This window comes from Rhamphochromis longiceps, linkage group LG9 (assembly GCF_057381845.1).
Source record: "Rhamphochromis longiceps isolate RC_006_pf linkage group LG9, R_longiceps_female_GT1.1, whole genome shotgun sequence".
NCBI lineage: Eukaryota > Metazoa > Chordata > Actinopteri > Cichliformes > Cichlidae > Rhamphochromis > Rhamphochromis longiceps.
In genome coordinates this window covers 26501346-26528510 of record NC_140565.1, presented here as the reverse complement: position 1 = coordinate 26528510, position 27165 = coordinate 26501346, and the positions used below count along the sequence as shown (strand labels likewise).

Genomic DNA, 27165 nt, shown 5'->3' with positions numbered 1-27165 from the left:
ATTAGGTAGAAGAATATTGCATGCAGTTATTGTAGGATCGCGTTCAGTGTCGCAGCTTTAGGGAAGAAGGCGTGTTTCAGACAGATAAGATAAAGGATCTAAGGACAAAGTGAGAGCTCTAGCTTTTTTCTGCTATCGACCTATCAGTTTTCCAACGAAGAGGGAGGGGGAAAGAAAAAACATGGATCTGTCTAGAGCATGTTGGGATATGTAGTTTTGCGTGTCGAACTGTCGCGACATGAGTTTGTGTTTTCAGCCATAAGAGCGAAATAACATTATATATTTCACTTCTCATCAGCTTTCTCACTCGTTTGACTTTAATATGTTGTTTTTATATCCAAACCATATTTTCACAGTTTGTTTTGTTTGTTTTCTTCATGTGGACGCAGAGGATTGTGGAGTTTGTAGGCGCCGTCGATATACAACAATAAGACTACAATTCCCACAGTGTGTGCTGTTCATGGCGTCTGGTCAAGGGCTAATGACAAGTCGCCTTCTGACAAACAGATAGGCCCGTGATTTTAACGGTAAGTAACGACGGTTTTAAGCGGTTTTTTTCCTCGAAAGTGTGTCAGCGTAGATACCGTTTAGCGGGAACGACAGTGTCGCTAAAGCTGTGCCACACGTTAAACGTTGTGTCCTAGATATCCAACTGGCTCAGCCTCCTCCTACTGGTGGTCGTAACATATTGTAGACAGTTAACTTTCAAGTATAGCTGGTCGCATTAGCGTCGCAAAAGTCTGCTCGTTTGCAGACGAAAACAAACCAAACTGCTGCTCCGAGCTAGCATAAATGCTATAAACAAACGCTTTTAACGTTTTGTTTTTGCAGTTGTCGTGAGTTTGTTTACTGCTTGCAGGTGTTGTTGTTGTGCTGTCTGCGAGTGACACGATGGAGGTGGAGAGCGTCCGCGTGGAAGATGAAGGGCGCCTGACCCAGATGAGGTTTGATGCCGCCGTGAAGGTGATCAAGAGTTTACCCCCGAATGGTGAGTGAACACCTCACTCGAAGCTCTCTTTCTCTCTCACACACAGACACACATATATACACACACAGGCCAGTTCAACCAGCTCAGCTACCCCCGGGCAGGTGCGGTGCAGCAGCTTGTGCGCTTTAAATAATCCACTTTGTCCCCAAGCCATCACAGATTTGAAAGAAATAGAAATCAGCCACAACTCTGCACGTGGAGGGTAAGGCTTTTTTATGTGATGAGAGTTTTCTTTTCCTCAGGTCCCTTTCAGCCCTCCAATGACATGATGCTCAAGTTCTACAGCTACTATAAACAGGCCACTGTGGGACCATGCAGCATACCCCGACCTGGCTTCTGGGATGTAGTTGGAAAGGCGAAATGGTAAGTTAGGGGGCGGTGGTGGTTGTGCGCTTAGGATTCCTTCAGAACTCAATTCTATGGGGGAAAAAAAAGTGATTTCAGGGTATAAAAGGAATAATTTGTGCCAAGAGCAATCAGTATACTAAATAATGAGATGCTGTGTTGCTATGATTTGTTTGATTTGTTTATGGCTTGGTGAACCAAAGACAATTTTCCCTCGATGTGTGTAATAAAGTCTATTCTACTCTATTTCTCCTGCACTAATGGTGTAACAGGAAGATGCATGCACTTCCCCACGCTCCTTGTTTTAAATCTATGTGGATCAGTGTACTTTTAAGAATAGTCCCCCAGACACAAACCCTGTTGCTGTAATGTTTTATCATATTTTATTATTCTCTGACGATCACATCAAGACAGCTTGTGATATTCAGAAATGAAAATCTCACTCTGTTAAGCTCAGGCTGTGTCAGGTGATCTCTGGACTCATTAAAATATATCAGTTACCTCTTACCCACAAAGCTGGACAGTTTCTCTCAAGGAGGGGCTTGTACCTGTGTGTTTTCTCAGTCCTTACACATGCTGGATACTGTCTGTCATTAAGCATTGAGTTTGATCACAAACCTTGAAGCCCTTGCTCACCATGATCTGCTTTGTCCTTCTGTAGACTCAGATATAGCTATATTCTTATTTGCAAGGCAGTTTTTGATCTACTAGGTTGGTCAAAAGAAGTGCGGGATGTTACTGTTTTTGGTCTCAAGACTTATTCCTTCTGTAGTCATTTAAATGTTTAGATTCAGATAACTTGATTAATACCAAAAAGGTCAATTTGTTTGTACCTGTTAAGCATCTGGTCTCATAAATGAATTTTAAAGGACTTTGAGGCAGTTGCTTGAACTCTCCTGCCCTGTTTTTGGCCTGGTTTCTACGCAGCTGCTGATTGCACCGCTGCCTGTTCTGCCCAGGACACCCTTGAAAAAGTTATTTTTAATCTTAAACATGATATTTTCGTGGTTAAATAAAGGCTAAATGAACACGTTTCATGGGTAGGTACAGTTTCTAATGAATGTTTAAGTGTCTGTCAGACTGTGATCCAAAGTTAGTAAATTAGTTTGTGTCCTCAAATAGTCTTTCCATATTGACTCAGCTGAAAACTGGAACTGGCACAAAGGCCTTCAAACACACTTTTGCTGACACATGACATTCTCTTCTGTGTGTTCCACCTTATAAAATTATATAACAGTGCATGTTTTCTTCTTTCGCTTGCTTTTATTTATTTTATTTATGTATTTATTGTGATAGGGATGCCTGGAATTCTCTTGGAGAAATGTCCAAAGAAGAAGCAATGGCATCCTATGTTGATGAAATGAAACTGGTACGTTTGCCGTCCATCTCCCACCTCTTGAAGCACCTTTTTAATCTGTCCGTGTTTCATGTCCTTGTGTGTAATCAAATGACACAAGCCATGTGAAGAGTAACACAGATACATTGCCTTTACAGTCATCTGAATCAGGAATAACCCTGTTACACCAAATAATTTATGCCGCAATACCGGTACTTTGAATTTAAAGCACTTCCTGGTTGTTTGTGACTGTGGGATAATATTCTCATTGTGCTCGCTCTGGATTTGGTTTTCAGATCCTAGAGGGGATGCCCATGACTGACGAGGTGGAGGAGCTGTTAAAGGTCCTCGGCCCGTTCTACGAGCTGGTGGACGAAAAGAAAAAGATCGCGCAGATATCAGACCTGAGCACAGGTTGGTGTTTCCTCGCCAGGTGGATTGCCCACACGTTTTACTTTGTGATGTGGAGTTTAACCTCTTTTTTTGCCTCTTGTTATACGCTCAGCCCGTTTGACTCAGTTTGCTAGGCAACTGGAAGGCAAGTACATTACTGTGTAAACACATGGGTCTGTTGATATACTTTACTTCCTGTCTGGTGTTGTAGCTCAGATGCTTTGAGTCCTTATTAGCAGTCATAGAAAGCTTGCTTGTAGCTTACCACAGTTAAGGTTCCCCTTACAATCAGAAATGGACACATTTCATTTTAATATGTTAACATCTTAAGCAAGTATTCGTGAGCTTATAAAATTCTTTCTGTTTGTGTGTGTGTGTGTCTGTAGGGTTTGGCACAATGATGAATTCAATGGCATCAAAAAGTGTCGCAAAGAGCATTGTTAGAAACATGGAAATGAACGGCACTCTGGAGACACGGCCTGCAAGGCTTAAACAGAAGGAAGTGAGGTCAGAGGAAGATGCGCTGCAGGATGATGAGGAGGAGGAGGAGGAGGAAGATGACGATGAGGAGGAGGAAGAGGAGGAGGAAGAAGAAGAAGAAGAAATGGTGACAAGGGAGGTCAGAAAAGGTAACAAAGTTGCTCCTTTTGAGTATGAATATCTGAAATGACATTATTACATGTTATATGCAGATTTCCTCTATCTTCTATATTTTTTCCACAGACAAAAAATCTGGACCATCACAACCAAAGAAGAAAACTTTAGCTAGGAGACAAAAAGCTCCGCTGTCAAACGGTAAAGTCGCTAACGGGGCCACCCATCTGACCAATGGCAGTCATTCCAGAGCTGCTCTGAACAGCGACAAGTCCCAGGAGGGTTCACTTGGCGAGCCTCTGCTCAACGGACACAATCCAGGTAGGAAAACCGATATTCCAACATAGGGCTCTGTTTCAGCCCACAGTACATCCCTACAGCGGTCCAAAACAGTCATTGAGGACTCACCAACACTCAAGCTGTCTGAGCACCATGTGATCAGATAATCTGCTAAGCTTCATTCCCAGAGCTGCAGCACACATTGAATCTCAACACTTAACACATCCGCTGCTCCTGGGACAGGCTTAATGGAGAAAATTAATGGTTCTGTAGAAACTGAGGAAAAAGCCCCTAATTCAGTGAACTTCCTCTTTGTCACTCTGGTAATTACAGTGCAGACTAGTCATCATAATGGAGAACAAGTCTTGAGTTTTGTGTGCCCTTTTGCCCTCTTTGTAATGACATTAGATCCAAGTGTAGCTGCGTCTGCACCCAGTCACCTGACCAGCGACTCAGACAGCGAGGTGTACTGTGACTCTGTGGACCAGTTCGGACAGGAAGAGGCAAGTAAAAACTTAAACATCACAGAAATATCAGCTGGGTTTAGCCAACTGGACTGTTTTTTACTCATCTTGTTGTTTTTTTGAAGAACTCGGAGCATAACCGCTCTCTGGATGATTTGGATGAAGAAGAGAACCACCTCCAGCCGCCTCTGGAGGAGAGACGGGAGACTCAGGAGGATGTACAGGGTCCATTGCAGGTTGTCAGATGTGGAGGAGAAGATGGAGAGGCAGGTGGAGCAATGTCACAGAGGCTGAATGTGACTGTGCCTGGTGGCTCTTCAGTCAGAAGAGGAAGGGGTAAGGCTGCATTCACAGGGTTTTACACTCACATTTAAATGTTATGAAATGCAATCACAAGGATGACAGCATGATTCTGTGGAGCCGGCAGCTCTGTGTGGCTTTTGTTTTTCCATTTAGTGGCCTTTCAGTGTCACAAAGACTGTCATTCCATTGTATGCGCTGACACCCGAGCATGTGTCAGTTATTCAAATTCCGTTCTATTTTTAGGCTCCAGGTCTCCAGGCCTTCGCCCTGGTTCTCAGATGCCCATGCACAGTGCTGGAGATGGAGACGGGGGCCACTGGGGAGGTGCAGGAACACCTGGAGCGAACCTGAATGAGCAGATCGTCGTGGCGCTGGCCAGACTGCAGGAGGACATGCAGAGCGTCCTGGAGAGACTGCACACACTGGAGGCTCTAACTGCAAGCCAGGTCTGATGATATTCAATGAAAGTGACTCGAAACAAAAAATACAATGTGGCTTCTTTGAGGCTTAACTAAGAAAAAATAATAGATAACATCAAGTGTTATCTACATCTTTCCACTCTGTGTGAATACTTTCTGGTCTTTATAAGCAAGTTAAATATAACACTATTTTTTTAAATATAAACATAGCTGTGTCAATGTCATTGATCGTTGATCAGTAAAATAACAACCTTTTATTTATTTATTTATTTATTTATTTTTTTTTCCTGATGTAAACAAGGTAATGGCTAAATAAAAATTAATGCATAAAGAGAAAACTATGATAAAGTGCACATACACTTTTGTCAGCGTATAACAATGAGATGAAAATAGTCTGGCGAGGTGACAGCCAATCAGAGCTAAGTAAGTTGTGTAGAAAAAAAAAAGAGTAAGCTCACCTTCTCTTTTTTTATTTTTTGCCTTTTTTTAAAATGTCAGTATTATTTTATTCATCATTTATATTTATTTACAGTTTATTTAAAAATAATAATTCTTTGAAAATTAATCTAGTGCAGTAAGGACAGACATGCATATTTGACTCGACTAGGCATACGGACACATTTCACATTTGATGTCAGGAAAAAAACTTTGTAAGTCATGTGAAGCTCTCCTCTGTAAAAACACGGCAAACTTTTACAACTTTTTGTTTTATTTAACTAAATCAGCTTTAGATTTAAGCGACAATAATCACACACACACACACACACACATAATCTTATGACATTTTAGTCAAAAAACTATGACTAAATCTAAATCAAAATTTCCTGTCATAATTACACTATATGTAAACTTAGAACTATACAGCAAATGATTAAACTACTCGTGGTGGCTTTCTGCGGTTTAGACTGCAAGGCTGACAGCAATGTTAAGCTATCTATGGTGAGTAAAATGAGCTGGCAATGGAATTTGATTGTACTACTCATTTTATAATGTTTAGGCAATTTTAATTATCTTCAGTGATCTATTAAATAAAGTAGCATCAGCTACAGGACTGGACAGCTGGCTAGTGACAGGATAATAACTTACTGTAAAATATTGAAGAAGACAAAGTAAACAAAACTTGAAGCTAACTAAGTAACCTCTCTATACAGTAGGTGCTTTCTTATCATAATGCTACAGGTTTATTTTTATGTGTATTTCATTTTAACAGGAAGCTGGGATTGTGCAAGAGTCTCCTGTCCAAAATTGGCTGCAGTTCAAACAGCAGTGGTTACACTTTATACACAGTGACATTAGGACAGAGAAGGGAAACACAGGTGGTCATAGTGTCATAAATAAAACAAGTGAAAGGCAACAGTTTGAAGAGCTGAATTCAAATATGATGCACGTAGTGGTGAATTATGCTAAACTACATGGATTTTTTTTATATAAATTATATATAAGAACTGGTCTTTGTTTCAAGAACCAAGAACCTTGTCTTAATAAGACTATTGACATAAAACAGCAGTGCAGTGGTTAGCACTTGTTGTGTGGAGTTTGCAGGATCTCCGTGTGCCTCCGCGGGTTTCCTCTTTGTATTGCTGCTTCCTCCCACAGTCCAAAAACAGACATGTTCAGTTAATCAGTCATTTGTAATTCGCCGTTGATGTGAGGTAGATGAAATGCATCTGGCCATATTTTGCTGTATTGAATTCATTAGGACGATCAGGTATCCCACTTCAGGTGGGACTGAATATCATTCATTTCCATCCTGTCTCACACATTTAGATAATGTCCCATATTTTGATTTACTCTAATATTAAAAAGTTAACATGGCCTGACAGACACTTTTCATCCAAAACTGCAGGTTAACCTGTCACCATCTTTTGGTGCCAGTGGAAAAGGACATGGAATAATAAGGACTTAAAGGCTACTTGCAAGTGGATAAGGCCAGTAACTCACAAGAAATGGTTTCTGAGAAAGAGATGTTGCAGATTTGTAGACGAAGTGGAAAAGCAGCTGAAATAATAGTTACTGGGAGAGATGACTCTAAGAAAACAAACAGAAGTTTGTATCATATTCAGGATGTAGCACAGGATGAGTTCTGTGTGTATAAAGCAAATAAATATATATTTTTTTAGCCACGGTCCAGACCTTGGACACAAAGAACCTTCAGCTTCTGTTGATGCTTACTGTTTACCCAGAAGGAGTTTGCAAAAGACATTCATTTAAAAGTTAGCTTGTTGGAATCCGCTAACTGCTCCGCTTAATAACATTTACAAAAAGGAAGTAAAATTTTTGCAAAAAAACCCAATATCAAAAATATATAATATATAGATTTCTATGTGGCTTTAGAAATTTAAGATAAGATATACTTCAGTTATCCCAAAAGCTGGGAAATCACTTTGACAGCAAACAAATATAAAAAAAACAGACTAGCTCAATAAAATAGTTTCTTAAATTAAATCTCATAAAGGTTAAATGAATTGCTTAATAAATCACTAATAAAATAAATATAAGTTCTTTCTTTTTAAATGTACCCATAATGACAGATTATGAACTCTTTCTTTTGGCAGGCAAGATCAGTGGCTCTGTCTCCTACTTATGCATCTCCCCCAGTGAATAATAGGAGTCAGGTAAACGGTTGCAGTCTTCATTAAATTTTTGAAAACAATCTACTGAATTTCCAGCTGATTCAATTAATTTAAACCATGTGTTCATTATTAGAAGTTAACAAGTTTCATTTGTAATAGCAATGTATATTTTTTGTCCTCCTAGAAACCGTCCTGGTGGCCTTTTGACATTTCACCAACCAGTTTGGCCTTTGCTCTTATATGGCCATTTGTGGTACAGTGGCTTATCCGCCTATACTTGCAGAGGAGGAGAAGGTAAGAAATATATGGACAACACACATAGTCCAAAATTAGGTGAAAATTCACAACCTGCACTTAACAGACTTTTCCTCGGTCGTTAACAATAAAGATGAGTGAGTGGAAGTTTTTTGGTTTGTTTTTTAATCTTACTAAAATCGTATTGACTCATATGAGGTTCACTCCATTTCTTTGGCTACAGTGGTTTTGCTATAAAGTGCTTAAAAGATTGTCTGACTTTAAGAAGGTTTAAAAAAAAAAAAAAAAAAAAGTCTTTGCTTTTGTAAAGTGTCCCACACTTTTCAGGTATTTCTGATATTAACTAATTAAATTTTTTCCTTTTTCTTTTTCTCCAAAAGACGAATCAACTGAACCCAGTGACACCTTAAATCACCGTGGGCACGACAATAACAAATCCCCAAAATATTATGGATGGGTTGCTAATGGCTGTAACTCTTCCCCTGCTTAGACCCATGGCCCAGTAATTAGCTCTTGCACTATGAAGAAAGCCCCTAAAACTAACGAGAGCGAGGAAGCAGTCTCTCAGGCGCGTTGCAGCGTGGATGTGGAGTCACAAAGGAAGATGAAAGTATGGGCTTGCTGTCTGTGATTATCCAACTGTTTCAAGATGAATCTACTGTATTGGATTTTTTTCTCTGTAAGAAATGGTCTGAGTCCAGCTGTAGAGTAGCTTCTCAATTATTTCCGTAACTGAGATATTATTGCACACAAATCGGCGTTTTCAGCTTAAGGTTTCATTTGATGTTACTAGAAATGTCCCCAATTCCCTTTCATTAGTTGCCCAGGTAATGCTGCTATAGTAAAATATTGTAATTACTGTAGAAATGAGGAATAAATGTATTAATGTACTGAAATGTGAGATTCTTTTTAATTCTAAGTTAATATTTATTGCTTTTAGCAACAGTTGCAATGAAGACGTTGCTGGCCAGCTTTCAGCTGTAAAAGTGAGATTTCTGTTGAAGTGAATGTTTGTGTGTAGGTCAGACCAGGTTCAGGATGTTTTCATCAACGGTTTTGCTACATATCAGTCTGCACATCACTTCAGATTGTTTTGTACTTCAGTTTCTAAATAGAAGAAGTGCCTCAGCATTACAAGGTATTTTGTACTGTAGGCATTATGATTTCTTACATTCTCTTATTGTAGCATAACCCTTGCATTTCTGGACCAAATTCAGACTAATTGTACTACTTAGTGAGCCATGAATTAGCAGAAATCTTCCAATCTGATATCCGATATCTAATGCATAATGTTTGTCACCGTCTGTGTCGTTTATGCATTTTTGTTTTCTGTGTTGTTTCATTTTAATGTGTGAAGAATTTCATTGGGATGATAGTAATCGTGAATTGTTTGCAGAGCAGCGACCTCCATATAAATTGTATACAATAGCTGTACAGTCCAAACAAAAATGCAATATTTTAATTGCATCTGTGTGTAATATGATGCCATATTTACAAAGTATGGCATCTGCATTAGCACTGATCTTTCCAGCGCTATTATGTTTTAATTAAAGAAAAAAAATGCAATAGTTTACCTTTCTACTGAAATGTACTAAGGCTTTCTCACCCTCTCTGCCTGTGGATAGAGTGGTGTTTGCATGTGATAATCTCAGCCTGAAATAAAGTTTTCACAAAGCAGGTTTGTCCACTTTATTTCAAATAAGTGGTTACTTGAGACCTCACAATAAATCTACTATAGCCAGCAACAACTGCCTACACACTGTGCCCACTACACCAGCAGCAGTTGTGGGCCTGAGGATTTCATCCCAAATACCTAAGAGCACTCGGAGTACAAGTGGTTCGCAGGTCGAGCTTTGGATGGGCCTCCCCAGACCATCACTGAACTGGTCATGTTAGATGATTAACATTCACCTGACTCTTCAACATCTGTCAAATATAGTCAGTGTGACCCTGCTCTCATCTGTGAAGAGAACAGGGTGCAAGTGACGGATCTTTTAGTTCTGAGTGTACATGTAGATGAGCAGTAGGGTGGCAGACCACCTCACAAAAGGCAGCAGATACCAGTCCTGTTGCTGGGTTTATACCACTTTATGGCCTGGTCCAGCCCACCTTGTGTAACTGCTCATCTCCTGGTATTCCCTTCACATTTAATTTCTTTAAGAAGTGTATAGTTGAGATTTTTCTCCAAATAAAATTCTGCAAAAATACTCAAAAGCACACATCTTGTTACAAACAGGTTTTATTTCTTTTTTCTTTTTTCCTCAGAATTAAGATAAAATTGTGCATGTAGCAAGAATTAACCAGTAGTGTGGAAAACTGAGCGGATACAACAATCAAAATTAGAAACATTACATAAAAGAAGTCCTGCTGGGATAAAGTAACAGTCTTGTCTTGAAACAACGCTACACTAAATTTACACAGTATATAAGACATTATTTATGAATATGTTTTTCTTCAACACTGAAACATGACATTTGTACCAGTACAGCAGAAAATGGAGCATATTAACTTTAACATCCTCATCACAACAAAATCAAGCAGCAGATAAAGGGATGCCTTGCTAGTAGAGTAATGCAACGGAGTAGTGCTAACATTAAAAAGATATTTCTTGTAGCTAAGTGGCCCTTTTTGATTGCGCAAATGTAAAATGTTTTCTTTAAAAACAATATTACAACAGCGAACGGAAAAGCCACCCTAATCCACATCTACACCTCGCATTTACTTGCAGAAATCCAAGGTAATGGTCTGAAGTGTTTAAAAATCACTCTCGCATCATACATTCGAGCGAGAGAACAACTTCTAAAGACTGAAGCCGGACACGGCAATGTGCTGAGCATTGTTTCTCGCATCAAAGTAAGAGGTGTCGGTTTCGTCGTCTGGTTGAGGTATGAAAGGCATCGGCTGGTTCTGCAGGTTGTCCCAGTCCAGGCCGTGAAACAGGGGGTGGCACTTCAGTTCTAATGGAAAATATAGGCAAATGACAAACAGCAAAACACACAACAGCCCATTTCTTCTTCTTCTTTTGTTTTTGAGAACATAGGTCCAAATTAACTTCCAACTTCTAAAGTCGGTATAAGTATTTTATGTTAAGTTAATCAGTTCTAAAATGGGGTGAATTTTCTGTATTTACATTACATTTTTCCTTATTTATTCATGTTTAAAAAATATAATAATTTGTATTTTTATTGATGTCTTTATTTCTGTTTGGATGACAAATACTGTTGAAATTTTCACTTCATGGGATAGTTATTTATAAAGCCAGTTGTTTCTTTCTCTTTTGGTCTTTTATTTTGAACGGTGGTCTCTACCTTTTAAGCCAGCGCGCTTTGTCATGTCCATGGTCAGCAGGATTTCAATGGCATTCCTGGAGTCTACAGATAACTCCTCCTCCCCCTCAGGCCAGGGTATATCTACAATAGTTGATAGTAACGTAGGCGTGTTGGTAATCGAGAAGAAGCTTAATGAGTTACATATTTTAGATGGTTTTGTGTTTGAGGGTTGGAAGAGAAGAGCAAACCCACCTCTGTTCAGAATATTCTGGAAGACCAGCTGGGGCGTCTCGTCATTGAATGGCGGCACACCTGTGAGGAACTCGAAAAGACACACACCAAGCGCCCACCAATCCACCATGAAGTCTGCCCGGGTAGACGACAACGACAACAACAACAAAAGAAGAAGGAATAGTCACATTTTTGTACAGCCGTGGGCCTCAAACGCCTCACTTTTCCCTGTGATTTCTGTTAGAGTGCACACTAACTGCACCGCAGTGGCAAAAGCAGGGACTACGTTAGATACTGAGTACTGGGGAAGAAAACATTCTTTCATTCTCACATACAAAAACCTAAAAACAAATCATTAGGATTGGTTTGTATTAAAATTTGATGTCAATTAAAACAGGCAGAGTTAATTGAGGGTAAAACAAACAGGGTGCCTGCAAACGTTGTGCTTCTCAAGACTTATTTTTTAGTTCTCGATAGCTGCACAGACTTAAAACCATGATTACAGTTATAAGTCTCTACTACTGAGCGAATAAGACAATAGATAAATAAATTCATGTCACAGAAGTCAAATAGCAGCGATCAAGCTACAAAATGGCATTGTGCAACTGCCAGGCGACACTGCCCTCAATGTGTTAACATTTGAATTAATAACAGCATGGCAGATCAATAAGTTATTATTAGATGACATTTTGTGTGATGCCAGTGCCACTGTGCATTGACAGTGTGTCAGAATTGCTCAAATTCTATAGATTTATAAGAACAAAAAGAAGAAAATCTTTTTTTGCCAAATTAAAAGCACATCAGCCACAGCTAATCTGATTCCCCTGCTGGCACAATGGTGTTAAAAGAGACTTGAAAGACCCAATGCTTTAACCTTTAGAATCACACACTTGAACCACCATCCCTTTCCCCTTTAATTAGGCCCACAGTTTGTTCACCGATCCAAAGGGCAGAAACAGCGGGGAAAGGGAAACGGGGCAGGAATCCGCTCACTTCCTACAGCGTATTAGCAGGACGGGGAACATGCAAGCTCGCTTGCAAAGAAACATTAATGTTAAAAACTTACCACACTGACCACTTCCTGAAACTAAAAGAGAGTGCCTGTCACAAGAGCTACAATGTCAAGAAAACTATTCAGTTAAAACAAGACTGAGACTGACTGACTTTGGCTTTGTCATCGTTACAGAACTTTTGAAGATTTCTCTCTCTTACCATGTGGTTTTCCCAGAAGAAGCTCTGGAGCCAAATAGTCAGGGGTTCCTAAAATTGGTACTCTCTCAACAGGCAGTGCTCCCCTTCGGACACTCTTTGGAGTCCTGTAAGGGGTATGAGAGGTCGACATGGGCTGAGGAGTCTGAGGAAACAAAAGCATTAATTTCATTAATATGTACATAATTTATTGAATCATAAATGTAACCTGTGACTGCCAAACTTTATTAAAGTGGTTGTCATTGTCAGATATGTAGAAGATCTTCGAACTTCAGTTAAAGAGGGGCAACCAATTAGAAGAAAGTCAACTTAAAGTCAGAGGACAGGAAGTTGATAAGATAAAAAAGCAATTGATTTAAATTGTGAGACAAGCAAAATTACTCTAGTTGAGCACAAAAATAAAAGTACTGTCTTAACAATGAGAGCGTCAGGTTGCGTTTCTGGGGCTATGCAGACTGCTGTATTCCTCGTCCTTCCGTGCCTACCTGATAGAGAGAACCACTGGAGCTGGGTCTCTTCTGCACTGGTGTTGCAGCTCCAGATGCGACGTTATAAGAAGCCGTTGTGGACACGTCCATAGCTTCCACAGATCCAATGCTAAGTCGGGACACCCCGGACACGTTGGACCGATTAATGGAGCTACAATAACTACGGAAGGCCACGACATTTCGCGGCTTGAGAAATAAAGGGGACTCCGCATCACTGCAAGCGAGCTCGGGAAGTTGGTTCGCAAAGAAACAGCGAGATTCATCTCTCTCCAGAAAATGACCAAGTTTAGGTGTTTCAACAGTGGCCACAGGAGTTTTTGGTAGTGATGCAGTATAGAAGGAGTCTTTACTTTCTTTGTCCTCCTCTGGTGATAATGAATTCCTGTGTTTGACAGGCTCAGTTGGCTGGAGGGATGGATGGCTGTCTATAGTGAAAGACATTTCGTGCATAGACCCGTCAGAGTCCATGCTCAGGTTCCTACAAATGTCACTTGTCCCAGGAAGTGGTGACGTGAAACTCGTGTGTGACAGGTCTTTGGCTCCACCTTCAAATATATCCTCCACCGGCTCGTCCAGTTCATAAAACAGACTTTTGGCTACAGCAACGGGACTGGAGCGCTTCGGCACCCGCTCTTCAGTTGCCTCGATCCCTTCAGTGGAGACCATGAAGTCGCCTATTTTGATGGTGGAAAATGTTCCAGTCAAGCCAGTGTGAAACCTCTCAGTCTCCACAGGAATCTCATAGAACCTCTTGTAGTCTGTGTTTCTCTTTTTGGCTCGGATCTCTGGCGTCCCTGGACTTCTTTGTAAATCTGAAAATGTTCTCTTCACAGATGAGGGAACTGCTAATTGACAAACATTCTCCTGAGCTGTGGAGACAGACTCCTGGTTGTTCGTATGGGATTTATTTTCTACAAGATGAGCTTCATTTGACTTTTTTGATTGACTGCAAGAGGCCTTATCAGAAAAGCAAAAAGTGTCCCGTTTTGTGGGCGGACTGTCCTCTTTGGGCACCTTCAACTCAGATCGCCCTCTCCCGTTCTGGTCATTCATGTGTTCATTCTCTTTCTGAAGAAAAAAAAAGTCACAATATGGAATGAAATGTGAGTGAGACACTTTATGAACAGGAAACTCCAAGCCAAAAAACTTTATTGGTCTTTAATTACACATGGATAAAAATAAGAATTAAGAAAATCCACTTACCTCCTCACACTCCCACAGTGGACTGGTGCCACCGTCAGTGTCAGTAGTGCTGCCTGCACTCATCGTCTGAAACCTGCTCCTGGTCTTCATCAATGTGGGAGTCAGATTTTTTGTCAAATTATGAGGACTAAACACGCTGCTCTTTGGTCCTATCAGATAAAATTTAGAAGAAAAAAACTGAATAAAGGCGAAATTAGCATACATTTTCATTATCTGCATAACTCGTCTTTCCACGTGAACAAAGAATGACAAAATGCCAAGAGGATAGCTCTTGGCTGTCTACTACAGCCTGACAGCATCAGCTAATAATGACCTATCACTTAAAAATCTGCATCATATGCTTTCATGTTGTAACTTCATGGTATATTGATAACCATTTTGTTACCAACTTTAAAGCATGTATTTAACGGGAACCCTTAATATTTCCCCTTTTTAGTAAAATTTCTAACATAATGTAGGCAAAAAGAAAATAAATAAATCAACCCCCCAAAATAAAATGTCCTTGATGACATACTCAGTTTCCAAGGGTAGCGAGCAGGTGAAGACAGGCGATCTATTTTCTTCATTACAGGAGAATCAAGAGATTTATTCCTTGGTTTTATTTTGCCGCACGACATGGGACTGGACACCACAGTAGCGCTGCAGTGACGCTTGCCTTCTGCTGCTGGTGTATTCTGTGTTTAACAGAATAAAGGAAAAAATAGGAATTATGTAACACACACACACACACACACACAAAACAACACATCTGATTGTTTTCCTGCATGTGAAGTGATTTGAATTCACTTACAAATCCAAGGGAGCTGATTAAAGAGAGGACTTGGCCTGGCGTGCGGGAATAATCCTTCTTGGGTTTAGCCAAAGATGGGGTAGTGAGGATATCCATAAGACTCAGCTCTAATATAGAAAGCACAGAGGTAAAGGAACTATTAATAATATTTCTAAAGGTGATGGTTACAATGTGCAAAAGCTGCTGGGAAGTCAAACCTCTGTCCAGCTTGACTTTAGAAAGGCCAAAATCTGTTAGTTTAATGTGGCCTTCGTTGGATATGAGCATGTTGTCTGGCTTCAGATCTCTGGGAAAAAAATTGTTACAGTTCAAAAATGCATATTGACGTCGATCAAATTGAATGAAAGTGCAAGATTTGCATGCACTGTAAAAGTACCTGTGAATTATACCATGACGATGGAGATAGTCTAAAGCCAGTGCGACCTCTGAGATGTATTTTACAGCCATATCCTGGTCAAAATAGCCATAGATATGAAGGAGAGATTTGACATCTCCACCAATGAGGTATTCCATTACCTGTAAGCATAAACAATGACTTAATAAACGGGGTCATTAACATGTTTAACGCGAGTCTATTTTTTCATCTCTGGGCGTTACCAGATAGATCTTGGTGGCTGTTTGAAGGGAGTAAAACAGGTGAACCACGAAGGGACTTTTGCTCAAAGCGAGGGCATCTCGCTCTGCCTTCAGCTGGTTTGTCATGTTTTTATCCACCATATCGGCTTTCTTCATCACCTATGAGGCAGAAGAAATGTGCATTTAAGTAGGCTAGATCTCCCTTTAATGATTTAGAATAAGCACAGGTTAAAAACCCACTAACCTTAATGGCATATAAGCGTGCGTTGCAGTTCTTACGTGCAAGGTAGACCTTGCCAAAAGCCCCGCGGCTGATGGGCTTCAGCACGACGAAATCGTTGATAGACGGCGGTTTAGGGTGATGACCTACAGATTTCACGTCGGCGCACGAGCGATGCTCTTCCTCTGCGTCCATTATTTAACTGCTTTAAAATGAGGGTTACGTCTGTGTAAGCCAGCCAGCTCAAAGTAAACAACACGCACTTGCAAAAGAACGGATTCTCTGGTTTGTTTTGAAATTTTGAATTCCGCAGATCTTTCACGGGGACCCCACTTAGTTGTCCAAGAAAGCGCCTGCGTGAAAAAGAACAACCTGTACTTGAACAACCTGTGTAGTGTAATTAGACGCTAGTTAATTTTGGCCGTCTAATTACAATTAAAACAATTATTTACCAGAAATCCATTATTTTGGAAACTGTTTTTAAATTTTGATCAGGCACTCACGAACAGACCAAAATGAGAAGAACGTGAAAATTAAATAGAAAAATTAATAATAACTGCTACGCTTTTTTTTTTACTGTAAGGCACCTGATGCAAGTGAAGATTTATTTTGTCATTTCTATGCATTATAAATTAATTTTAATGAGTTCAATGAAACAATCGCAATGATGCAAGCATCACCCGGTAGTAGTTCTTCTTTACATCATTTTGTAGTCCGTTTGACCTCAGATGCCGGGGGATCCATTTGGCGTTGTTAGCTGAAAAAAAAAGTTGTGTAACTGTTGAAAGTTGTGTAACAAGGAAAACCAAAAGGACGCCCCTTTCGGGAGGACGCATTCATTTGGGTTATATAGAGGGTCTGTCCTTACAAACCAGCCCTCCAAAGTCCGTTTTTGTAGCATCCATCGGCAAAAATGTTTTCGCTGTCTTCGTCATTTCAACCACAGCAGGTAAGCCGACTAGATAGCGGTTTATTGACTTGGCTAGCTCATGTGTGTTCTTCTCGGAGTGAATTTAGTCTTTAGTTGTAAGTTAGTGTTTATTTTAGGACTGTTATGGGAGTTATATCGACATGTAGCTCTGCTGCCTGTTGCTTATTTGACCCCCTTTTCCCCTTTAGCTCGCCTAGTGTTAGCAAGAACATTACTCTAGAATAAGCCTATGCTTACGTCACGCTGACACCCTGTGTCGGTGCGGAGACGAGCGTGATATGTGAGGTTTCGGTCGTGACTTTACCCAGAGATACGTGAAGGAAAATTTAGGTTAATTTAAACAAAGTATTTGAAAAAAATCATTCAAAGAGTAGAGGTTACGTAACTCGTCTGCCGTATGTGGGCCAAACCACTCTATGTGCAGAATAAAACTGACATAACAGTCCTGACCACGCTGTCTCCGCCTGGAAGTCTCATTTAAAAACAAAAAACAAGTAGAATGGGAAACGTTAAATGTACATGCAGAAAATGTGAGGTGCTATGAGAGTGTTTTAAGCTACTGCTGTTCTTGTGTCTTCCCAGATGATAGTGCCTCTCAGCCAGCTCATCAATGCCCTCCACTCTCTGAAGAATTCAGCCACAGCTTCAATCCAGGCTCTTCACAAAGACTTCAGTCCAGAGCACAGTTCATTTCTGAGAGAGGTGAGCTCCATCTCCTGAGGATAGTAGCTGATGGTGACATAGTACATGTTTTGTTAAAGTGGACTATCTGAGGTAAACCACAGATCTGTTGATGGCGACTTTATGGAAGTATGTTTATGAGTAAACTATTGAACTACTCTTAATGGCCGCACACTATATTATACTGTACCATAGTAATGTGTCTAAGTAAAGGATATATCTCTTTGTTCACTGTTTTAACGATCATTGCCTTGTCCTTATGGTTCAGGTTGCTCCTCAGAAAATAGGTCATCGCTTATTTTGCAACAAGCGACTAAGGAAGACCACGGGTCTGACTGTCCATAGAGAAAATTTTAAAGGATTTCTCCACTCTTCTAATGAGGAAGTGAAAGAGGCTAGATCTTCTTATTTCAGTAATTTCATGAATCATAATAGAAGTGATCCTCTACATCAACATGCTCTGATAAAGTGTCAAAGTAGTCTGCTTGTAAATCGATGTTTGAAAAGGGCAGTGTACTTTCCATGAAAAGTCTTCCTGTTTCTATGAAGACAATAACACTAAAAGTCTTGGTTACCAAAATTGGAAAAAGAAAACCCTCATCATCCTCGTTAGAGATTTTACCTGTTTGGGACTCTTCTCTGGCTCTGCATTAGACAGGTTTTCCTCATATTTATCTGACTGGGCTTTCTCTGTTAGGTTGAATATATTCTTCTCCTTTAACACTGTTTCTCTAACCTGTGAGCTGCAAGGCTTAATCCTGGGTCCATTATTGCCTTTCGTTCTACATTCTTCCTTTAGCTGGCATTATTAGATTTGTTTTTTTCTGAAAACCTTCATCATTTTCATGCCAGTAAAATGCATATACAGCTGAATTTCAAGCCTTATCAGCTGGATAGATTGTCCAACCTAACTGAATGTTTATCCGGATAAGTTACTGGATCTCCAGTAATTACTTTGCTATGTATTCCAAAAACACAGAGGCTGTGATTATAGTTCATTGTGTTGCTTATCTGCTAAGTCCAGTCTTCATAATCTTGGTGTTATATTTGATTCCTCTCTGGGCTTTGACTCACATGCAACATCTACTTTGACGTACCTGTTTTGTTTTTTCAATTTAAGGAGTATTTCTAAATTGCAAGGTATAGTTTTCTCAGATGAACTTGAGAAAATGTTATGACTGATATATCCTAGTAAGCAAGCTTGTGTTACTCCTGTTTTATACTCCTTACATTTGTTCTCAGTTTATTTTAGAATAAAGAGCACTATCTAAACTTCTTCTTAAACACGCTCTTGCTCACAGTCTGAGATCCTAGGCTCAGAATTTGTTGGTTGTTCCTCAGGTGAGATTGAAGACTGGAGGCTATTGCATTTTTATTGTGACTATTTCTCATTTTTATTTATTTTTCTGTGTCATCTTTACTTATGTACTTACTTACTTTTAGGTGATCAGTTGCTCCATAGAGTAGGGCAGGGCAATATGGCCAAAAGTATTTATCACGATATGATAATATATGTCGTGTCCAAATTCATGGGCTGCATCCTCCTGAGGACCCGGCCTTCGCAGTCTACGTGGGCCAGGTCCTCAGAAGGTCGGGTAGGCCGGAAGTAAACGGCCGTGAAATTGGACGGTCCAGCCTTCAGATCTGCGTCACCGCTGTCTCGGTGGAGTTTAATAAACTCGGCTGTCTGCTCCTTGCTATCTAAAATATAACAGGACACTGGCGTAAATTCTCGACTGTCTCATACTTCTGTTTAATCAGTTTTCTGTTTGACGTTTAGTCAGCTGTGTAAAAACCAAGGAGGAACCCACCCGGGGGATTAATAAAGTTTTATTTTATCTAATCTAATCTAATAACTTTAATCTCAGCCAAACCGATTTACTCACGAACAAACAAAACACTGAAAAAAGCCCAACAATAACATTTTTAGGTTGTCTAAGTGACTTATATATTACGTTTAACCCGAGCAGCGAAACTCCGCGGTGATCTGAAAATGATGTGCCGGGAGTTGTGCCATTCTCGGCCGCATCAGTAACCCTCGAGCTCCCGGCTAGCTGTCGAGCTGGTGGGTAGCAGACGTCTCCGAAAACGTCGAAGCACTTTTGCAAATATGCGATATCTTGATAAACCGAGCAGATATTTTATGTTTACACAGCTACTTTCTCGCCTGAAAATATGTTAAAAGTTTATTTTGTGACCCAGAAAGATTAGTAAGAGTAATTTTAAAACTTAGTAGTGGCCGCCATTGTTGGAAACTGGAGTTTGGCTGGGCCGCGCTATGAATTCTGGGATATGGTAGGCCACGAAGGACACACCCAACCCATCCTTCAAATTCGGGGAAAAGGAGGACTCATTTGTCGGCTGCATTCGGAGGAGTCTACGAATTTGGACAGCCTTCGGCGCGTCGCTGTGACGTAATCGGTCTACAAATGCGGCCTCAGGAGGATGCAGCTCATGAATTTGGACACGACCATAATATGTGAACAAAGGCACTGCGCACCTGCGTTTTACCCATATTCTATCGCGATATTTCATTTTCTTATTATTGCCTAACATTATACTGGTATTACCGTGAACAGTATGATATGGCCCAGCCCTACCTTAGAGTTGTAGATGACCTACCTTTGCTGTCCTTCACTTAAAGCCCAGTGTGAGTCTGAAGGATCTGGGTCTGTCCGAGCTCAGGGCGAGTCAGCTGGACGAGCTCGTCAGCAGGTTACTGCCTACACCGGGACCAGAAGAGCCTCCCGCTGTTCCTTCGATATGGAGAACGAGCCACGTTTCTGCAGACAGCTTCTTTCACAACAAGCACGGTGAGCAGCTCAGTCGAGCTTTATTTATTTAACCAGATGTTTTAATGTGAAACAGACCTTGAGATTTTTTTCTCTTTTTGTACGATTTGTCTCACAGGGTTCTCACACAGGAATTTGGGGCTTTTTGGCTCACGATTATTCCACAGACAATACCACAGCCCACTAAGACAAGCTTGCTCAGAACTACAGTTTTTGCCTGGTAAGAAGCTGACGTTATACAAACTTAGTGGCATTAAAGCCCCTTTCAGGCATGCACTCCTTTCCATTTATCTGAAGGCACCTGAGCTTTTTTGGCCTCATGCCTGAGTGAAAAGTCAAAACACAATCTTACAATTTATACAGGTCCAATATATATGTTCTGTATATGCTCTTCGTTACGTTGCTTAGCTCTCAAAAAGCAGTCTTGGTTTAGGCCTTCAATAGCAGTAAGACGGAAAAAGCAATTTGGGGCTATCAATGGCTCCACTGGATGGCTTTCACTGTCCTTAACACTCAGTTTCACTTTACAACAAACAGGTTCTGTTTGTTATGAGTTGGTCTTCACAGCAGGGCCTGAGCTAAAGACACTGGCAATGATTACATTTTCAAAAGTGTAGTTACATGTGATTAGAGCACAGCTAGACTTACTTATGATAAACAGCTGTCATTTTAACAGACTGAAGAAGCCAGAAATCTTATATACCCCATGTCTGAAAAAGGTTAAAGATACTTGACATATAGTCACATGTTTTCTGTCTGTGTAGTATGGGTCCAAAGTCGCGGTTTCAAGACACTTCGATCAAGGACCAGACGGGCGGAGTCTGGTTATGACGGTCCCGTGGAATCTGAAGCCTACACTCCAGGCTTCATGAAGGTATGCCACCACACGACTGATGTATCTGTTACACTGTTATGAATACAGACTGTTGGTTAATCCAACATAAATTCTGTATTTACTGAATAAGCATTATTTCTCGGACACTGCACAGTTAGTTATGCAGTTAGAATGAACAACATACCGTAGTTTTCGGGTCATAAGCTGCTACTTTTTCCCCACACTGTGAACACTGCGGCTTATACTGACGTGCGGCTAATGCATATTTTCTTTCATGCAGCCAAAAATATTTTGCCTGGTAACAGTAGACCAATAAAATTGATAAGTAGTATATATACGGTATTTATTTTTACCGGTTGTTAAGAGACGTAATGTTGTTTTTGCACTGTTCTGTAAAAAAAAACATAAGCAACGTAATTTGTGTGTTACCGATACGTACGTATACTTAAAATTAGCCATGTTACAGGCGCTGTTCGAGGAAAAAAAGCATTTGCAGTATGTATTTTTGTATGTTATCATAACGTCTATGTTACCTTATGGAATAAATTAAACGTTAAAAATCCTCACGTGTAATATTTCTGTGTAAATATCTCATATTACAAGTGCAACGCATACGGCTTAAAATCCGGTGCGGCCTGTACAAGTACAAAATTGATTTTCTTTCTAAAATTTGAGCATGCGGCTTTTAATCAGGTGCACTCTGTAGTCCGGGATTTACGGCACTTTGACCCTTTAGCTCGTTCTACAACTTGACCAAGTCGTTGCAGATTTTGAGTTGCTATTTGAAGCACACATTTAAAAGAGGGGGGAAAGCAGATTTACATGTCTACTTTTTTCCCTCTCAGGGATTGCTCTTGAAAGAAAAAGGAGTCGAGGCGCAGTCTTTGGACCAAGTGATACAACAAAAAAACCTTCCAGAAAACCAGCAGGAGGCTTTCAAGACGGGTTTCACTGAGGGGTTCATGAGGTCTCAAGCTTTGACTCAGAGAACACAAGGCATGTGGTCCAGACAAAGACACAGTTACCTGTTTTTCATTATAACAGTTGGTGGCAGTGCTGAGCTGAGTACAAAGATGAAGATTGGCTGATTTGTTTTTTTGTCTGTTATGTTTTACAGACTCACTGAGGAGAACCAGGTTGATCCTCTTGGTCCTCCTCCTCATTGGTATTTATGGCCTCTCAAGAACCCCGTTTCTCTCCGGTAAAGGCCCCTTTTCTGATGCTGGTTTGTTTCAGTCTTCATTCTTTAAGCTTTCAAATTAAATCGTAATCCTATACGCACACTGCCTGCTGATTTACACCTTCCAAGGGTGCAAAAGCATTAGAAAAGAAGTGTTTCACTTAATGTTCACCAGATTTTCAGCTTAAATATTCATATATATATTTATGTATTTATTACAATAATGTACTAGTGCGCATGTAGGGTTTGACAGATTATTTTGGTGCATGATACTGTGCTTTAACATATAAATATCTATACAAACTATTTTTTATTTCATTACTGTGTTCGTGCTTTATGAATAACTGGTAGAAAATAAATGTGTGCTGCAGGAAGCAGCTGTTTCTGTCAGACATTGCAAATATGTATTTATTGAACTGATTATTTTGGGGATCTCGTAGTGAGGTTCCGCACCACATCCGGTCTTGACTCTGCAGTCGACCCCATCCAGATGAAGAATGTGACATTTGAGCATGTCAAAGGAGTGGAGGAGGCAAAGAGCGAACTGCAAGATGTTGTTGAGTTTCTGAAAAACCCACAGAAATTTACCGTTTTGGGTGGAAAGCTGCCAAAAGGTATCGATGCTGCTAATTCTTTTCATCACTTTTTACTGATCATTAAGAAAATTCAGTGAATTGAATAGGGTGGGGTTTTTTGTTTTTGTTTTTTTTCTTATGCGTTTCTGTTTGGGTCTCCTCAGGGATCCTGCTTGTTGGTCCCCCAGGCACAGGAAAGACTCTGTTGGCACGAGCCGTGGCCGGAGAGGCCGATGTTCCTTTTTACTACGCCTCCGGATCAGAGTTTGATGAGATGTTTGTGGGCGTTGGTGCGAGCCGAATCAGGAACCTTTTCAGTAAGCTTACTGGATGTGAGAAATTTTAGTTACACTTAAAATTGTATTTTAAAAACGAATATAACCTCTATTTTTGTGTTTTGCAGAAGAGGCAAAAGCCAATGCTCCTTGTGTCATCTTCATTGATGAGCTGGACAGCGTAGGTGGAAAGAGAATAGAGTCCCCTATGCATCCTTACTCCAGACAAACCATCAACCAGCTGCTGGCTGAAATGGATGGGTCAGTGTTAGTTAAACTGAATAGAGTGATAAGTGGTGTAGATACCTTAAATTTACAGTTGCTAATGTTTCGTTTTGCTCTTTTACAGATTTAAACCAAATGAAGGAGTCATTGTTATTGGTGCTACAAACTTTGCTGAAGCGTTGGATAAGTATGTAAACATTTAGGATGAAATGCTTTTTATGTATGCCATAAACATGTTAAGTTTTTTGTAAAGTGACAGTAAAATTAAACCATTTTTTAGCATTTACTATCAGAGGTAGTTATTGTGCAGTTATGCAGCTTCTGATGAAACACATTCGTTTTACAGATATTAGTAAGACGTTTTGAGTGTCATTTTGCGATCGTTTTAAGTAGTATTTGTTCTCCTAAATAAAACTTCAACAGAATAAACTTCTGTGTACTAATTATTGCTGCTTTGCATCACTCTTTAGCGCTCTGGTTCGACCAGGAAGGTTTGACATGCAGGTGACGGTCCCTCGCCCTGATGTGAAAGGCCGCACAGAGATTCTCAACTGGTACCTCTCCAAGATCAAAGTAGACCCAGGTAGGTCTGGGTGTAAAGTATTCAACAATATTAAGGATATCTCCAACTACCTTTAGATCTCATCCTTTTTTTCTCCTATTGTCCTTCTCTGCTGGAGCTAAGCCTGAGAGGAAACCTGTGTTTGCCATTTTTCTAAATGACGCCATTGTCTTTGATCACCTTTACAAACACTGTTTGTTCTTTCCCAGCCATTGATGCAGAGATTATTGCCCGAGGCACAGTGGGCTTCTCGGGGGCAGAGCTCGAGAACCTGGTCAACCAGGCAGCCCTGAAGGCAGCAGTGGACGGGAAAGAGATGGTCACAATGAAGGACCTGGAGTTCGCTAAGGACAAGATCCTCATGGGTAAATGAGTGATCACGGTGCAGCCCACAGCACTACATTTCACATTACACTGATCACCTGTACATTATTAAGTGAGGAGACAGGAACACCATCATGATTATTTCTTTATGTTTCCATTTCACATTTCAGGCCCTGAGAGGCGGAGTGTTGAAATTGACAAGAAGAATAAGACCATTACCGCATACCACGAGTCCGGCCATGCCATTGTTGCCTATTACACCAAAGATGCAACGCCCATCAATAAGGCTACTATCATGCCTCGAGGACCAACTCTGGGCCATGTGAGCTTTTGTTACAGTTTTGCAGTATTGTACGTATTTCTGCTGGGGGTTTTTTGGGTTTTTTTTGATAAACCGTGCCGTGTTTTAGGTGTCGATGCTTCCAGAGAATGACCGCTGGAGCGAGACACGAGCCCAGCTGCTGGCTCAGATGGACGTCAGCATGGGCGGCCGAGTAGCAGAGGAGCTCATCTTTGGGAACGATAACATCACCACAGGTACGAAACACAGAGGGACTGATTGGTAGGACATGATTCATAAATATAAAATGCTTGAGCTATGAATAGTATTTTATGATTATAACATTTAAAGGTTTATCAGGTTAACACCTGATTTTTGGTCAGAGGGCCCGGTGGCGCCAGTGTCCTGCAGCCTCGCCTCTGTCAGTGCGCCCCAGGGCAGCTGTGGCTACAATGTAGCTTGCCATCGCCAGTGCGTGAATGTGTGTGTGAATGGTTGGATGACTGAATGTAGTGTAAAGCGCTTTGGGGTCCATGGGGATTAAGTAAAGCGCTATACAAATACAGGCCATTTACCATTTAACACCCTGGGATTTTTCTTTTTTCCAAGTATAAATACACTTATTTGTGTGCTTTTATCAACATAAGAAAATAAATTTGTGTGGTTTGAAGAAGTTCTTATAAATTACTAGTCTCTAGACTTACGCTCTGATTGTTTGGAAGATGACAAAAAAACGTTGTTAACCATTTCAGGTGCCTCCAGCGACTTTGATGGTGCAACCAAAATCGCAAAATTGATGGTGACCAGATTCGGCATGAGTGACAAGGTGAGAATTTAGACTTGTGTGGCAGATGATCCCTGTGGGGTTTTTTTTTTTTTTTTTTTTGGTTTGTTTTGTTGTCTGTTTTTTGTTCCAATCAGCATTTAAGGACTTAGCAGTGCTGATCTGGGCTTTAACTGTACATACTGCTGCAGACGTACGTCTTTATTTACAGTAAGATACAAGTTATGAAGCCATACACAACAATTGTCCTCAGTCAATTTATGTCAGCCAAACTTTGTTATATTAAAAGCAAACACAGTAGCACATCTACAGCTACTGTATTGAATGAATTAATCTTGAAGTTAATACAAATCTGTAATAGAAGAAGAAGAGGGGAGTGGACCTAAAAACTGCAGTCTCTAACATTACTGTGTCATTGGGTGTAATTACACACAGCTCAGTGAAAAGCCCTTTGTAACTCGCTTTACAGTAATCACTAGCTACAAGTGGTCGATGCATGAGTAGACCCATTGTTCATTCATCTTGGTTATGTGTTTGTTACAGCTAGGTGTCATGACCTATGGAGACATTTCAAAGCAAAGCCCCGAAACACAAGCAGCCATTGAGCAGGAAGTCAGAGCTTTACTAAAGGTGAGCAAAATATGTGTCATTTAAAAATAATAATTAGAATTTTTTTCTATTCTATTTCTCAAAATGTTTTTTCTCTCTCTTTTATTTAGGACTCATATGAACGTGCTAAGGATATCCTCAAGACTTACAGTAAGGAGCACAAGAAGCTGGCTGATGCCCTCCTAACATATGAAACTCTGGACGCCAAAGAGATCCAGATGGTGCTGGAGGGCAAATCACTGGACCACTATAGACCTCAGCAGCAGCAGCAGGCGTTGTAGACTCATACATATATATGCACAACTGTGCAATCAAGCACAGGCCTTTGGGAGGCCTTGTTTTGTTTGTATCCCTTTTATTGTCAATGTGAAGATGACACTGAAACAATCATCAACACTTTGATACGTCTCATCATTTACTTTCCTTCAGTGATTTGTAAATCATCTCAGTTTAACTGTGTGAAAATAACTATTTGTTCTCCCCAAAAAGTCACAAAGATGGTTTCATTCAGGGCATTTTTTTCTTTCTCAGCTCTCACAGGGAGAGAAAAACAAAACCTCAGCAGCGGTTTATGCACCAAGGTCATATTTCGTCTCATATGAATTTGTTTGCCGTCAGATTTTTCTCACATATTTGTACTAACCAGTGATCACAATGGGACCTTAAAGTACCTTAAGCTGGAAAGTACCTTTTGGCTATGACCAGGCACAGGTGCTACTGCTGTTCATTGTTGAACTCTTCAGGTTAGAGGTTTTCTTTTTTTTTTTTTGTTTTTTTTTCTTTCTTTTTTTTTTAATATGCTTGCATTTACCATATACATATCTATTTTCCTTTGTTCTTATTTATTGAAGTGCCCAAAGGTAAGACCAGCTGTAGCTGATAAATGAGAAGTTGTGTATATACTGTAAGCTTGTAAAAGAAATGCATTGGTGCTTCTGTTTGTGTCTTTAGATTAAAGCCTTCATAAAGCTCAAATAAAGATTCCTCTTACAAATCAGCCCTGATTCTTCTTTTGGGGTTTGTTTGTTTGTTTTGTGGTTCTTAAAACAAGTTGTAGCATTAACACATCATCACCTTATAAAACTGATAAAAAGGCCTTAGTTAATTATTAATATATACAACAAATAATATCTAATATATGTCTCTACATTGCTTAGAATTCAATATAATTCAGGTA

The 27165-nt window shown here is 40.2% G+C and overlaps 3 protein-coding genes across 5 annotated transcripts; 2 read left to right on the top strand and 1 right to left on the bottom strand.

Moving 5' to 3' along the window:
- Positions 1-378: 378 nt before the first annotated feature.
- Positions 379-8738, top strand: acbd5a (acyl-CoA binding domain containing 5a). The gene is made up of 13 exons (XM_085419079.1): positions 379-527; positions 860-988; positions 1231-1351; positions 2630-2702; positions 2966-3083; positions 3449-3691; positions 3786-3977; positions 4344-4438; positions 4525-4735; positions 4946-5148; positions 7677-7736; positions 7879-7988; positions 8330-8738. Exons 2-13 carry the CDS (start codon positions 892-894, stop codon positions 8340-8342), a joined length of 1536 nt encoding a protein of 511 aa, XP_085275205.1. The 5' UTR covers positions 379-527; positions 860-891; the 3' UTR covers positions 8343-8738.
- Positions 8739-10172: 1434 nt separating this feature from the next.
- mastl (microtubule associated serine/threonine kinase-like) lies at positions 10173-16268 on the bottom strand. Of its 2 annotated transcripts, XM_085419061.1 has the most exons (13): positions 15960-16268; positions 15737-15874; positions 15516-15655; positions 15337-15425; positions 15140-15246; positions 14864-15023; positions 14350-14498; positions 13144-14214; positions 12662-12803; positions 12516-12536; positions 11471-11584; positions 11258-11359; positions 10173-10906 (listed from the first exon to the last, which is right to left on the bottom strand). In XM_085419061.1, the coding sequence occupies exons 1-13, from the start codon at positions 16128-16130 to the stop codon at positions 10749-10751; spliced, it is 2562 nt and encodes an 853-aa protein (XP_085275187.1). In that variant the 5' UTR covers positions 16131-16268; the 3' UTR covers positions 10173-10748. The 2 variants fall into 2 exon arrangements, with proteins under 2 accessions (XP_085275187.1, XP_085275188.1); XM_085419062.1 differs by lacking the exon at positions 12516-12536.
- A 381-nt stretch (positions 16269-16649) lies between these two features.
- Positions 16650-26985, top strand: LOC146662440 (ATP-dependent zinc metalloprotease YME1L1-like). Of its 2 annotated transcripts, none has more exons than XM_085419060.1 (18): positions 16650-16884; positions 17449-17568; positions 20192-20360; positions 20458-20559; positions 21104-21213; positions 22020-22170; positions 22292-22375; positions 22795-22968; positions 23094-23246; positions 23333-23465; positions 23554-23616; positions 23900-24012; positions 24201-24356; positions 24486-24637; positions 24726-24852; positions 25348-25421; positions 25923-26009; positions 26099-26985. In XM_085419060.1, the coding sequence occupies exons 1-18, from the start codon at positions 16849-16851 to the stop codon at positions 26267-26269; spliced, it is 2175 nt and encodes a 724-aa protein (XP_085275186.1). In that variant the 5' UTR covers positions 16650-16848; the 3' UTR covers positions 26270-26985. The 2 variants fall into 2 exon arrangements, with proteins under 2 accessions (XP_085275186.1, XP_085275185.1); XM_085419059.1 differs by having other exon boundaries at positions 22292-22399.
- The last annotated feature ends 180 nt before the right edge of the window (positions 26986-27165 follow it).

Bases quoted from the DNA above. Each gene is read 5' to 3' on its own strand.
- mastl (XM_085419061.1), bottom strand. From the start codon at position 16,130: ATGGACGCAGAGGAAGAGCATCGCTCGTGCGCCGACGTGAAATCTGTA. The intron at 15,656-15,736 runs GTAACGCCCAGA...TTATGCTTACAG, and splicing joins CAGCCACCAAGATCTATCTG to GTAATGGAATACCTCATTGG. The intron at 12,804-13,143 runs GTAGGCACGGAA...TTGTTTCCTCAG, and splicing joins CCAGTGGTTCTCTCTATCAG to ACTCCTCAGCCCATGTCGAC.
- acbd5a (XM_085419079.1), top strand. From the start codon at position 892: ATGGAGGTGGAGAGCGTCCGCGTGGAAGATGAAGGGCGCCTGACCCAG. The intron at 1,352-2,629 runs GTAAGTTAGGGG...TTATTGTGATAG, and splicing joins GTAGTTGGAAAGGCGAAATG to GGATGCCTGGAATTCTCTTG. The intron at 3,084-3,448 runs GTTGGTGTTTCC...GTGTGTCTGTAG, and splicing joins GATATCAGACCTGAGCACAG to GGTTTGGCACAATGATGAAT.
- LOC146662440 (XM_085419059.1), top strand. From the start codon at position 16,849: ATGTTTTCGCTGTCTTCGTCATTTCAACCACAGCAG. The intron at 22,400-22,794 runs GTTTGTTTCAGT...GGGATCTCGTAG, and splicing joins AGGCCCCTTTTCTGATGCTG to TGAGGTTCCGCACCACATCC. The intron at 23,247-23,332 runs GTAAGCTTACTG...TGTGTTTTGCAG, and splicing joins CCGAATCAGGAACCTTTTCA to AAGAGGCAAAAGCCAATGCT.